General features: G+C 42.9%; 1 protein-coding gene across 3 annotated transcripts in view; it reads right to left on the bottom strand.

Annotated features, from left to right (window-relative positions):
• Window positions 1-13,280, bottom strand: part of npepps (aminopeptidase puromycin sensitive) — a 159,106-nt gene that overhangs the window by 16,413 nt on the left and 129,413 nt on the right. For all 3 annotated transcript variants that reach the window (XM_055656842.1, XM_055656843.1, XM_055656844.1), the window contains 2 exons: window positions 10,865-11,007; window positions 4,243-4,299 (listed from right to left, as the gene is read on the bottom strand). In XM_055656842.1, coding sequence (XP_055512817.1) covers window positions 4,243-4,299; window positions 10,865-11,007 — 200 coding nt within the window. The remainder of the gene's footprint in view (window positions 1-4,242; window positions 4,300-10,864; window positions 11,008-13,280) is intronic.

The raw sequence follows: 13,280 nt of genomic DNA, 5'->3' as shown, positions 1-13,280 counted from the left end.
CCCAAATGACACACTGCAGCTTTTATGCTTTTGGCGAATGTTTTATAATTTTGTGCTTTTAAACAGGCAATGCGCAGTGACAACCAATTCCTCAAGATGGCACTGTCAGCCCAGGTCATCGGGAGTAAACATGGAAACATTAAATAGGATTTAACAGATATTTCTGAAAAAAGATTGAACATTTATCGATAAATTGAGTCGTTTGCCTTCTTGGGAATAAGATCCACCGTATAAAACATAGCATTTAGTACCAATAAACAGCTGAGGAAATTGCTCCCTGATATTTTTCCTGCTTTTTACTATTTTACCAATTTGTACCCATGTCCTGCAGTCAAGAATTAATTTTAAACATTTTCCAGATTGAAGTTTTCCATTATACTAAGAATCACTAATTTCGACAATGTGCTTTCCCATTTTGGGGAAGACTTTGTGGCCCCAAACCACATTGAAGGAAACCGCTTTGAAAATATGATTTTTTATTATATGAAATGGCAGCAATCAGCAGCAGTAGAAACAAAAATGCCAATATCTTAGCATTTGTACGTTAAACAGATTATAAACTCTTTATATTTCTTCTTGTAGCAATGGAACTTCATTTTCACTTGTATTATAGTTATTAATTTAATTAAACATTTTTTTAAAATCCATATGTACTGCATTTATAAGCTAGCTCTGCTGCTGCATGTAATCATTTCCTTGTTCCATTGTCGGTACATATGACAATTAAACACTCTTGACTATTGTAGAAAGGAGGAACTGCAGATGCTGGTTTACAAAAAGGACACAAAGTGCCGGAGTAACAGCGAGTCAGGCAGCATCTCTGGAGAACTTGGGACAGGTGACGTTCTGGGTCGGGACCTTTCTTCAGATCTGGAACTTCACTTATCCAAGTTCTCCAGAGATGCTGCCTGACCCGCTGTGTTACCCTAACCCCACAATGTGTACAGTGCATTCAGGAAGTATTCAGACCCATTCATTTTTTCCTCATTTTGTTCCATTCCAGCCTTATTCTAAAATGGATTAAAAAAAAAAGTTGTAATCATCAATCTACACACAATACCCCATAATTAAACATGAGAACAGGTGTTTAGAAATGTTTGCAAAGTAATTAAAAATAAATAACTGAAATATCACGTTTACATTCAGAGCCTTTACTCAGTACTTTGTTGAGGCACCTTTGGCAGCGATTACAGCCTCAAGTCTTCTTGGGTATGACGCTATAAGCTTGGCACACCTGTATTTGGGTAATTTCTCCCATTCTTCTCTGCAGATCCTCTCAAGCTCTGTCAGGTTGGATGGGGAGTGTCGATGCACAGCTATTTTCAGGTCCCTCCAAAAATGTTCGATCGGGTTCAAGTCCGGGCTCTGGCTGGGCCCCTCAAGGACATTCACGGACTTATAAAGCCACTCCTCTGTTGGCTTGCTGTGTGCTTAGGGTCATTGTCCTGTTGGAAGGGGAACCTCCACCCTAGTCTGAGGCCCAGAACGCTCTGGAGCAGGTTTCCATCAAGGGTCTCTCTGTACTTTGCTCCGTTCATCTTTCCCTTGATCCTGACTAGTTTCCCAGTTCCTGCCACTGAAAAACATCCCCACAGTATGATGCTGCCACCAAGTGGTCTGTCATGTGTCTTTTACTGTGGAGTGGCTCCCGTCTGGGCACTCTACCATAAAGGCCTGATTGGTGGAGTGCTGCAGATATAGTTGTCCTTCTGGGAAGGTTCCACAGAGGAACTCTGGAGCTCTGTCAGAGTGACCATCGGGTTCTTGGTCACCTCCCTGACCAAGGCCCTTCTCCCCCGATTGCTCAGTTTGGCCGGGTGGCCAGCTCTATGAAGAGTCCTGGTGGTTCCAAAGTTCTTCCATTTAAGAATGACGGAGGCCACTGGTCTCTTCGGGACCTGCAATGCTGCAGAAATTGTTTTATACCCTTCCCCAGATCTGTGTCTCTACACAATCCTGTCTCGGAGGTCTACGGCCAATTCTTTTGTGTTTTTGAGTGTCATAGCAAAGGGTTTGAATACTTATGTAAATGTGATATTTCTGTTAATTCTTTTTATTTACGTTGCAAAACTTTCTAAACACCTGTTTTCGCTTCTTCATTCTGGGGTATTGTGTGTAGATTGATGATTTAAAAAAAAAAAAAAGAATTTGATCAATTTTAAAATAAGGCTGTAAGGTAACAAAATGTGGAAAAAGTGAATGGATCTGAATACTTTCTGAATGGACTGTATGTGGTACACAAGCACTGGAATGTGTGAGATTTAGTCTCTCCACTAGGATGGTAGTCAGTCTCGCCCATGTGAGAAAATAATCTGTGATTCTGCAAATACTGGACAAAAAAAAAATTGGGATAAAATGAAAGGGGAAAAAAAAAAATCTATATTCTGAACCCAAGTATTTCAAGTGAAAGCATCATTACCATATCTGCTGCTCACGGTGGTCTCCAGTGAAGGGGGAGACTAAATGCAGATTGGGAGACCGCTTTGCAGAACACTGTTCAGTCTGCCAAGCTTATCGTTGCCTGTCACTTTAAAATTTTCCTCCTCCTCTTTATTAAACCTCTGTCCTCAGCCTCTGCCACCACCTTGAAAAACAACACCAGCTTTCAACGAGGCACTTTACAGCTTCGGATTCAGCACAAGTCAACAGTTTCAGATGATGATGTTGCTTTCCTATTGTCACCTTGTCTCAACCTCCCCTTGTCACTTCTTATTCCATTAACGCCCCCCCGCATCATTGTTTTATCTCTCCTGCCTTCCATCTCCTTGACTTTCCGTGTGGGAAGGAACTGCAGATGCTGGTTTACAACAAAGGTAGTCACAAGCTGCAGGAGTAACTCAGCGGGACAGGCAGCATGTCACCCATACCTTCTATCCAGAGATGCTGTCTGTCTCGCTAAGTTACTCCAGCATCGTGTGTCTACCCTTGACTTTACTTTTTGCTCTCTCCTTCTCCCTTGCATCTTGAAACTTACTTTACCAGTTCAAATGAAAGACCCGAAATATTAACCGTTTCTTTTGCCACAGATGTGGCCCAGCCTGCCGAGTATATCCAGCATTTTCTGTTTTTTTTAATTTCACTTTTCCATCATCTACAGTCTTTGTGTTCTTGTACACTTCCTTTCATTGCTTTGTTAATGGGATCAATAGTTAAATGTTTCTCTAAAAAAAACTAAAAATATTTTGAATTGAATTGAATTGAATAAAACAATTGAATTTATCAAAAGGTTGCCTTTGGCATTATTTTTGAAAGTACAAACTCCTTCACAGGTCCTGCCTTGTAGTACCCAACATCCTAAGTCATGCTCAGGTACTTATTTAGCCCCAGAGTAGGAGCTTCAGGCAGCTAAAACTGCAAGGAGCAACAAAGTCAATCACAATCCTATCATAACTCATTGGCCACCTTTTAGTGGCAATCACAGTGATGACACAAACGCCTGGTTTATACTTGAGTTCATAAATTCAAGGAGCAGAATTGGGCCACTTAGCCCACCAAGTCTACTCCACCATTCACTCATGGCTGATCTATCTTTCCTTCTAAACCCTCCCATAACCCCCATCACCTTTACTAATCAATAATCTGCCAACCTCTGCATTAAAAATACCCAATGACTTGGTCTCCACAGCCGTCTGTGGCAATGAATTCCACAGATTCACCACCCTCCGACAAAATAAATTCCTCATCTCCTTTTTAAAGTTTACACCCTTTTATTCTGAGGCAATGGCCTCTGGTCCTAGACTCTTCACCTAGTGGAAACATCCTCTCCACATTCACTCTGTCCAGGCCTTTCACTATTTGGTAAGTTTCAATGAGGTTTGCCCCTCATCCTTCTAAACTCCAGCGAATAGCGGCCCAGTGCCTTCAAACACTCGTGATCTGTTAACCCAATCATTCCTGGGATCATTCTCTCCAACGTCAGCACATCCTTCCTCAGATATGGGGCTCACAATACTCCAAATGTGGTCTGACCAGTGCCTTCTCAAGCCTTTGCATTACATCCCTGTTTTTTGTATTTTACCCTTTTTGAAATAAATGCAAGCATTGCATTCGCAATGTAACTTCCTTCAGGGCCACCAGGCTTTATGACTCCCAGGAAATCAATTAATACAATGCACCCCATTTATAAGGTTTAAGGAAAAAGTACAAATACAACCAATCTTTGCTAATGCCTGGTTTAATTGTAGGAAAGGCACCCTGCTAAACAGAAGATTGATGGGAAGGGAAAAGAAAGTCAAAACATACCTTCAACATTGTTTCTAGTGTTGTTGCATCTCCATGTTTCAGAACGGTTAAATATACCTGAGGAGATGATACAAGATATGTTATTTCCAATTGTAAGGAATAGAGTTAGAACATTTATTTTACAGATCCACAGCTTGGTTGGGGGGGGGGGGGGGGGGGGGGGGGGGGGGAACAATATCACAGCAGTAATTGAATTTCAAGTGGAACTTGGATTATCAACCATGAGGTCATATCCTGGAAGAGCGAGGCTTCCACAAACACAATTGTTATAATTCAGGCAGTTCTATACATTCCAGACACTGAAAGCTTAGCCACAGAACACAGTGCAAGTGCTTTTTTTAATTTTTAACAGTTACCAAGGATTTTGTTTGTGATTAAGAGCTCAAATTATTTCCATAGATTACACATTCACATTTTCTAATGCATTTCAGAATTAACAAACGTTCCCCTTCCCACTGACAAGTGTGCGAAGCTCATCTCCTGGACAGAGTGGCCATGTCCTCGAGCTTCTTCGACTTCACTGCTCAGCCACGACACAGGGGAAAGCAAATAAAGATCGGCTTAATGGCTTCAGTTCACCAGCGTGACCCCAAGCATCCGGTTGCCTGTATTAATTTTCTATCTCAATCCCACTATGATCACTGGATCTTCAATAGTTCCAACAAAACGGAATATATTTTTGATTAGCAAAGACTCATCTTTCAACGAGACACAAAACTGCCTTCCAGAGGTGACAAGTTCAACAACCCCACGTTAGCATTCAATTTCCGCAGAATTCATAATTTCTCTGCTTCTGGTTCATTTGTAGATTAACAAGTTCACAAGTTATAGGAGTAGAATTAGGCCATTCAGCCCATCGAATCTACTCCGCCATTCAATCTTGGCTGATCTCTGCCTCCCAATCCCATTTTCCTGCCTTCTCCCCATAACCCTCGACACCTGTTCTAATCAAGAATTTGTCTATCTTTGCCTTAAAAATATCCACTGACTTGGCCTCCTCTCTGTGGCAATGAGTTCCACAGATTAACTACCCAGTTCGCAGGGAACACCATTCACAGGCTCCCAGAGATTTGCAAGTCAGACTTACTTGAAAATATTTTGAAAATATTTTAGTATTCCTTCATTCTCGCCTGGTACAAATCCTGAAACACTTAATCCCAAAAGCGTCAAGGGACTATTGCAACATTTAAGAAGCAGTTAGACAGTCACAGGGAGAGCACGGGTTTGGAGAGAAATGGGCCAAATGCTAGCAGGTGGGACTAGTGTAGCTGGAACATGTGGGCAAGTTGGGCCGAAGGGCCTGTTTCCATACTCTCACTCTATGATGACTGAATTAAATGTCTTAACCTACTCTATAATCCTTATATTTAATCTTTCCTGTTTTTGGACCAATATTCCAATTTATTTTCCTCACTCTTTTTCTGCACCCGAAAACATTTAACATTTCCCCACTTCTGTTCCAATATCATTGACCTGATAAAACATAGAAAATAGGTGCAGGAGTAGGCCATTCGGCCCTTTGAGCCAGCACCGCCATTCAATATAATCATGGCTGATCATTCAAAATCATTACCCCATTCCTGCTTTTTCCCCCATATCCCTGGATTCCATTAGCCCCAAGAGCTCTCTCTTGAAAACATCCAGTGAATTGGCCTCCACTGCCTCTGTGGCAGAGAATTCCTCAGATTCACAACTCTCTGGGTGAAAATGTTTTTCCTCATCTCAGTCCTAAATGGCTTACCCCTTATTCTTAAACTGTGACCCCTGGTTCTGGAGTCCCAGAACATCCGGAACATTTTACCTGCATTTAGCCTGTCCAATCCCTTAAGAATTTTATGTTTCTATTAGATCCCCCCTCATCATTCTAAATTCCAGTGAATGCAAGCCGAGTCGACCCATTCTGATAATCTAAATACTGCACCCTTGCTGCCCGACTTGCTGAGTATTTTGCCTTCACTGTAAGCCAAATGATTGACCGAACTTCTTTAAGTTGTTGCGAATTACATAGAATTTTGGTTGAAAATATTTTGACAGATTAGAAACCTTTGTAGATTTCTATTTGGCACTCGCATTGCTCTGCACAGCTTTACTGTCAATTGGGAAAATTGATGGGAGGTTGCACTGCGAGTATGAATTTTTATTGAGAGTTTTAATTCCTTGTGGGCAGAGCTGGCTACTATTCTGATTAATTCACCACTAAATATGACGAGTCAGCCTCCTTCTGTACACATTCCAACACATACATTAAACCATTTTGTGATCATCCTAAATGTCAATTTCAAGCTCCTCACTGCTATTTAGTTCTTACTGTAGAAAATCAAAGTAATTTAGAATGTATAACCAGTCAGATAACAACATTTAATTTGTATTTTGGGACAATATTTGAAGTGAATAATTATTTTATTTCCTGCGCTTGTACTTCTACCTTTTATTTCCGCACTTAAAAATAAATCTAAATTAAATTTACGAACCTACAAATGAGTGTAGCTTCTGGACTCTTAAAGCTTGCATTATCATTTAATAAAATGATGGCAGATCAGATTATTCCCGTCTAGCCACAGTACCATTCACCTGGCTTCTTATCAAGGTCTCTCTGCCAAAAAAATATTCAAAGATTCCAAAGTCTCATAACATCAGGAAACATAAATGCGTCATCCGTATTAGGGGTGGCTAGGTGGCGCAGTGATAGAGCTGCTGCCTTTTCGTGCCATAGACCGAGATTCGATGGAGTTTGTGCGTTCTCCCTGGGAACCTGTGGGTTTTCTCCGGGTGCTCCGGTTTCCTCCCACACTCCAATGAGTTACAGGTTTGTAGGTTAATTGGCTTTCGTAAACATTATCCTTGGTGTGTAGCATAGTGTTAGTGTTCGGGTCGTTCACTGGTCAGTGGGGATTCGGTGGGCAAAGGGCCTGTTTCTACACTGTATCTCTAAAGTCTAAGATAGACACAAAATGCTGGAGTAACTCAGCGGAACAGAAAGCTTCGATGGATAGAAAGAATGGGTGACGTTTCGGGTCAAGACCCTTCTTCAGAGAGAGTCAGAGGAGAGTGAAACCAGAGATAATGGAAGGGTAAGGTAAGAAAACCGTCTACCAGGTAGGCAATCTATTATTTTTAAACTGGCGACCCCAATTTCTAGATTCTGCCACAGGAGGACACCCCATAATGACCCTGGGGTCATTTCAATCGTCATCTCCATCCAAGTCCCAGGTATTGTACAATGTGGAGGCCTCTGCACCAATTGATTAAACAACTGTGCTATCATAGTTTATAACTGTTGACCTAGAGATAAGGAGGATAACTGAATCACAGCTAGTCAAGTCGTTAGTTTGGCATGAAACCTATTATAAAGTTCTATATGTGCATTATACTATCCAGAGCACCAACTGACGTTTGACAGCATTCTGTGGGCATAATCAATGATAATGTGCTGGGAGGAATTCTCCAACAACATACTGATGGGTTATAGATTTGCTGTAACCTTCACTCATGCAGTCAACAGAATATAAGTGTACATTAAGAAAATGCTGCTCGCTGGATTTGTACAAGGATGATTCTGCATCTGGAGCATGGATTAATGGTTAGACAGTGACCTTGCCGATGCCTTTTAAAGTACTTCTCAGACATTCCTTGTGCGGAAATGATTTAAACCGGCCGAGGTCAGATGCAGGCTAAGTGTTTCCCCAGGTTGGCAACGGTTTGATTCCTCTTCTGATTTTCTGAAAGGTTAAAATGCATCGGGAAATGTTTGTCAATGTTTTACAAATACACTTTCTATAAGCTGGCCTACAATGAAGAAAAGTACGGGTTCCTTCAGCCCACAATGTTTGGGCCGAACATGACGCCACTGGTCTCTCTAACTGGACATGATCCATATCCCTGCACTAGCACGTGCCTATCTAAAAGCTTCTTAAACACCACCATCGTATCTGCCTCCACCATCACCCCTGGCAATGCACCCCACCACTGCCTTGTACATCTCCATTAAACTACCCCCCACTTCCCTTATAGCTAGGCCTTCCAGTGTACACCATTTCCACCATAGGAAAATGCTCTAACATCTTCAACCTCTCCACTAGGACGAGATTTTCCACATGCAATGAGGGTTTAAGGTCAGTTTGAGTATAGGAGCAGGGAGGTTCTACTGCAGTTGTACAGGGTCTTGGCGAGACCACACCTGGAGTATTGCGTACAGTTTTGGTCTCCTAATCTGAGGAAAGACATTCTTGCCATGGAGGGAGCACAGAGAAGGTTCACCAGACTGATTCCTGGGATATCAGGACTTTCATATGAAGAAAGACTGGATAGACTCGGCTTGTACTCGCTAGAATTTAGAAGATTGAGGGGAGATCTTATAGAAACTTACAAAATTCTTAAGAGGTTGGACAGGCAAGATGCAGGAAGATTGTTCCCGATGTTGGGGAAGTCCAGAACAAGGGGTCACAGTTTAAGGATAAGGGGGAAATCTTTTAGGATCGAGACGAGGAAAACATTTTTCACACAGAGAGTGGTGAATCTCTGGAATTCTCTGCCACAGAAGGTAGTTGAGGCCAGTTCATTGGCTATATTTACAGGGGAGTTAGATGTGGCCCTTGTGGCTAAAGGGATGACGGGGTATGGAGAGAAGGCAGGTACAGGATACTGAGTTGGATGATCAGCCATGATCATATTGAATGGCAGTGCAGGCTCGAAGGGCCGAATGGCCTACTCCTGCACCTATTGTCTATGTTTCTATGTTAATCTTCTTGTCCCTCACCTTGACTAATTTGTGAAACTCAACATCGAACAGCTCAGCAACCTTTGGCCCACAATGTTTTAAATGACTTTCAGGTATTATCATGAATATCTGTATCATAGCTGCTGCACAAAATAACTGAATCATTAATCAAATAGCCCACTGATTGTACAGCACCACCTCACACAGTCACATTTTTCACAAATGAGTGATTGCATGTGAGCAGACAACCACAAAGCAGAGAAGAATCCTACTCAAACAAAATTATTTCTAACCACTGCTGTGCACAGCGAAACCATTCAGGGTTGAATCACATGGAGTCATAATTCCACCTGGAAGATAGCAATCAACAAGAACATTCCCACATATTTTGCTACATTCCTAGGAAAGGAATTTTGCACATCCGTCACCGTGATCGACAAATGAACGATGGTCTTGTGTGTACATTCATGTCTGTATGCTGTGCCTATTTTGTATGTCGATCAAGTTTATGATCACTGATCTTTCCAAGGTGAGAGTCCTCCAATCTGCGACGGCACAAACAGCAATAAGCAGCTTGTCAGCCAGGTTTATTGAAGAAAATTCTGAATGAGGTTGTGGGATGTGTTCTCAGGATGTTGGGAGTGCAAGACACTGCCTAATCTGCACTTCTGTAGGACAAACAAGTACATTTTAGTGTTTCTCTGTGTGTTTTGTGTGGGAGGTGGTGTGGGGGTGTGGGGGAAACCGTTTTGGTCGCCTCCTCCATGGAGAGGCTACTTTTTTTCATGTCGCCTCCCCTGTGGCTTAACAGCAAGGATAGGGCGGTCTTTCCCGGAGACGCGCCCGGAGCTTCAGCGGCGGGCGCAGCACGGTCTCTCGTTGCGGAGCGGGCGAGCCCACGCCAGAAGGGAGCGCTCCGTTTCGGTGGCCCACGGCAGCCGGCAGCCTGAAGCCGTGGTCTGCAGAGCTCCAGCTGGCGCTGCGTCTGCAGCCCGGGATCCCTCGTGGGGGTCCCGGGGGAAGAGGAGCTCCAATTGCCGGCCCGCGGCCTACTTCAACTGCAGGCGCGGCGGCGATTTAACAACAGGAGCGGGGTCCCTCGCCAGGGATCCCTGGAGGGGAGTTACGACCGTCCTGCAGTCTGCGGTGCTTCTGACTGCGGCGCGAACTTTAAATCTTCGACCGCCGGCCTGCGGCCTACACCGACTTGAAGCCGCGCTGTCTGGTGGGGAAGACCCGATTCTGGACTTACCTAGACTTTTTACCTTGTCCTTTTACCATCTGGACGCCCGCAGCGACGGCTGCGGAGGGTTGAGGTCCCGACCACGGGGGAAAATGGAGGAGGACTGGCCAAATTTTGTGCCTTCCATCACAGTGATGAATGCTGTGGTGGATGTTAGTGTGTTTGTGTGTGTTCTTTATCATTGTACCGCTGCTGGCAAATTCATTTCACTTCCACTTTCTGTGCAATGTGAGGAATAAAACCGTATTGTATTATATTGTTGTTGTATTGGGAGATGTTGTCTTTACGCATCAGTACAACTTCAGCCAAGCATTAATCTAATTTAACAGGAGGCTTCTTCATTACCTTATGATTAAATCTTGATTTCACTCTTCTACGGCAAACATATCAGACAAGATAAAAGTGCTGTGTGACTTGTACATCAAGAGCCGAGATGTTTTACGTGCCTTTTTCACGCCTTCTTTCTTAAATAAATCGCAACATATACCACATGTGGAGACAGGACATTTCGAATTAAAAAAAATAAAAAATAAAAAAAAATCACTTGCACAAAACGATGTAAGAAACAGTTATCAGAAAGAGCACTTTGTCAAATTAACCCTTTGTCATCACAATCTTCCCTGTGACAAAGCTACATAAAAGCAACTCTTCATTCAACTTACGGGGCTTCGCAGATCAGCAGATAAGACCACCCTTCCTTCAACGTGATCCTTAAACCTGCGCCGTGCTTCCTCTATCGTGGGTTGGTGTCCAGCTTTGCCCAACATCCCCAGGATCAAACTTCTCAGGAGTGCGTCTAGGTGACCTGGCACACAGTCAACAAAAGTCAGATTCAACGTCAAGTTTCAATTCAATTGCATTACTGAGCAAATGACACCCAAAGTGCAGTACTCGTGCAGGAGAGGATCAAGTCTTCAGATTTACTCTTCAGATGCCACTCCCAACACAATAAGGGAAATTTGCAAAGGCCAACTAACCTACAAACTCTCATATCTTTGGGATGTGGGTGGAAAACAGTGCAAACACAAGGAGAACGTGCAAACTCCACACAGACAGCACCCGTGGTCAAGATCAAATCCGGGTCCCTGGCGCTGAGACAGCAGCTCTACCACCTAAAAGTCCTTTTACAGAAGCTTGAAATTCTACATTATGAACAGTCAGGTTTTATTGGCAGAGTCACTCAGTTTGAGCCAGAAGACTGTTTTTTTTTTTAAATGTACCCGTTCCGAATTGAAAGAAATTTAATCACAACTACAAATGTTTATTCAGATTTATTAACCCTAGACAGTTCCAGGAGTACAATTTATAACTTCTCCTTTATGAAAAGTTTGAGGGGAAACTCCAGAAGATGCCCTTCATGCTAAACACAAGGGCTTCTTGGAATCAAAGAGCAACATTTTGACTCAGCTCATTTTAAACCAGGGATAAATGATTGGATGCTTATAATAGATTTAGCAATTTACTGCTAGAGACATTTTCCATCCACTTTGGTCCCAACACAATTAAATGTGGAAATTTACAAAGGCCAACTAACCTACAAACTTTCATATCTTTGGGACGACACTGGGTGGAAAACACAGTTGCAAAGGATGTCTAAGCTGGACAGGGAGAACGATTTACAAACTCCACACAGGACAGCACCTTAGAACACTTGAGGCTGGGGTCAAGAGGTCAAAAATCATGAGAGGAATTGATAAGGTGAATGCAGAGTCTGGCGCAGAGACAGCAGAACTACCACCTAAAAGTCAACTTTTCATTCAGAAGCTGGTGGGTAAATGGAACAAAGTGACAGAGTCCGGTTTTATAATTGGCAGAGTCACTCAGTTTGTGAGCCCAGAAGACTGTTTTTTTTTTTTAAATGTACCCGTTCCGAATTGAAAGAAATTTAATCACAACTACAAATGTTTATTCAGATTTATTAACCCTAGACAGTTCCAGGAGTACAATTTATAACTTCTCCTTTATGAAAAGTTCGAGGGGAAACTCCAGAAGATGCCCTTCATGCTAAACACAAGGGCTTCTTGGAATCAAAGAGCAACATTTTGACTCAGCTCATTTTAAACCAGGGATAAATGATTGGATGCTTATAATAGATTTAGCAATTTACTGCTAGAGACATTTTCCAGGAAATTGCAATGCTTTGGTCGCACACGGTTTTTTGGCCCAATGTTAAATGTGGTAATTAATAAGCAAATTAGTCAAATGAAAGAAAAGGACATTGTAAAAGTATGACTTGTCTAAGTTCATAATACACATACTCTAAAATCACAAGTGGTTCACATAGACGACACTGCTTGGTCAGCAGCGTCTGATCTGTCAGGTTTATTTCCTTGCTATAGGTTATTTTTTGTTGGATGTCTAAGCTGGAAAGGGGGGGGGGAAACTTTTTAAATCTCTCCCTGCAGAGACCCGATTTTTTCAAGGATATTATTTGGGGCAGCAACTCGAGGACCCGAGGAATAAGGGAGACTCTGAGGCACGATCTAAGACTCGCGGGGCTGGCCGAACACTTGAGGCTGGAGGAGGCTGATGCTGATCTGCTAGAGGTGTATAAAACGGCATGTGGACGGGAATTGATAAGGGCTGAATGCAGAGTCTTTTACCCAGGCGATAGAGGAATCAAGAACTGGAGAGGACATGGATTGGAATGGCCGTGAGAGGGGGGCTCTAACAACTTTGACTCTCATTCAGAGGGTGGTGGGTAAATGGAACAAAGTGACAGATGGGGCAGTTGAGGCAGGGGGGGGGGGGGGGGGGGAATTATAGGGTGTTGGTGAGGTCACACATGGGATAGAAATGGTTGTGTGAGGTTTGATGTATGGGCCAAAAACAGCACAGCTTAGGTAGGGGTCAAATCTTGTTTAGCTTGGACCGAAAAGCTCCGAAAACCGGGCCAAAGGCCCACCATTTCGCGTGCTATATTCCACCCAAAACAACCCAATACACTCATGTATGAATAGCGGCTGCTACCCCTGGGTAGCACTCAAAACATCTCCATTGTTTCTCAGTCACACAGTTCGGACCACAATAAACTAAACTGTCATTATTTACAAATCCAGGTAATCCCTTCCTGTGACA

Source organism: Leucoraja erinacea, chromosome 27, assembly GCF_028641065.1.
Source record: "Leucoraja erinacea ecotype New England chromosome 27, Leri_hhj_1, whole genome shotgun sequence".
NCBI lineage: Eukaryota > Metazoa > Chordata > Chondrichthyes > Rajiformes > Rajidae > Leucoraja > Leucoraja erinaceus.
Note: the sequence above shows the minus strand (reverse complement) of the source record. Positions and strands in the feature narration are given on the sequence as shown.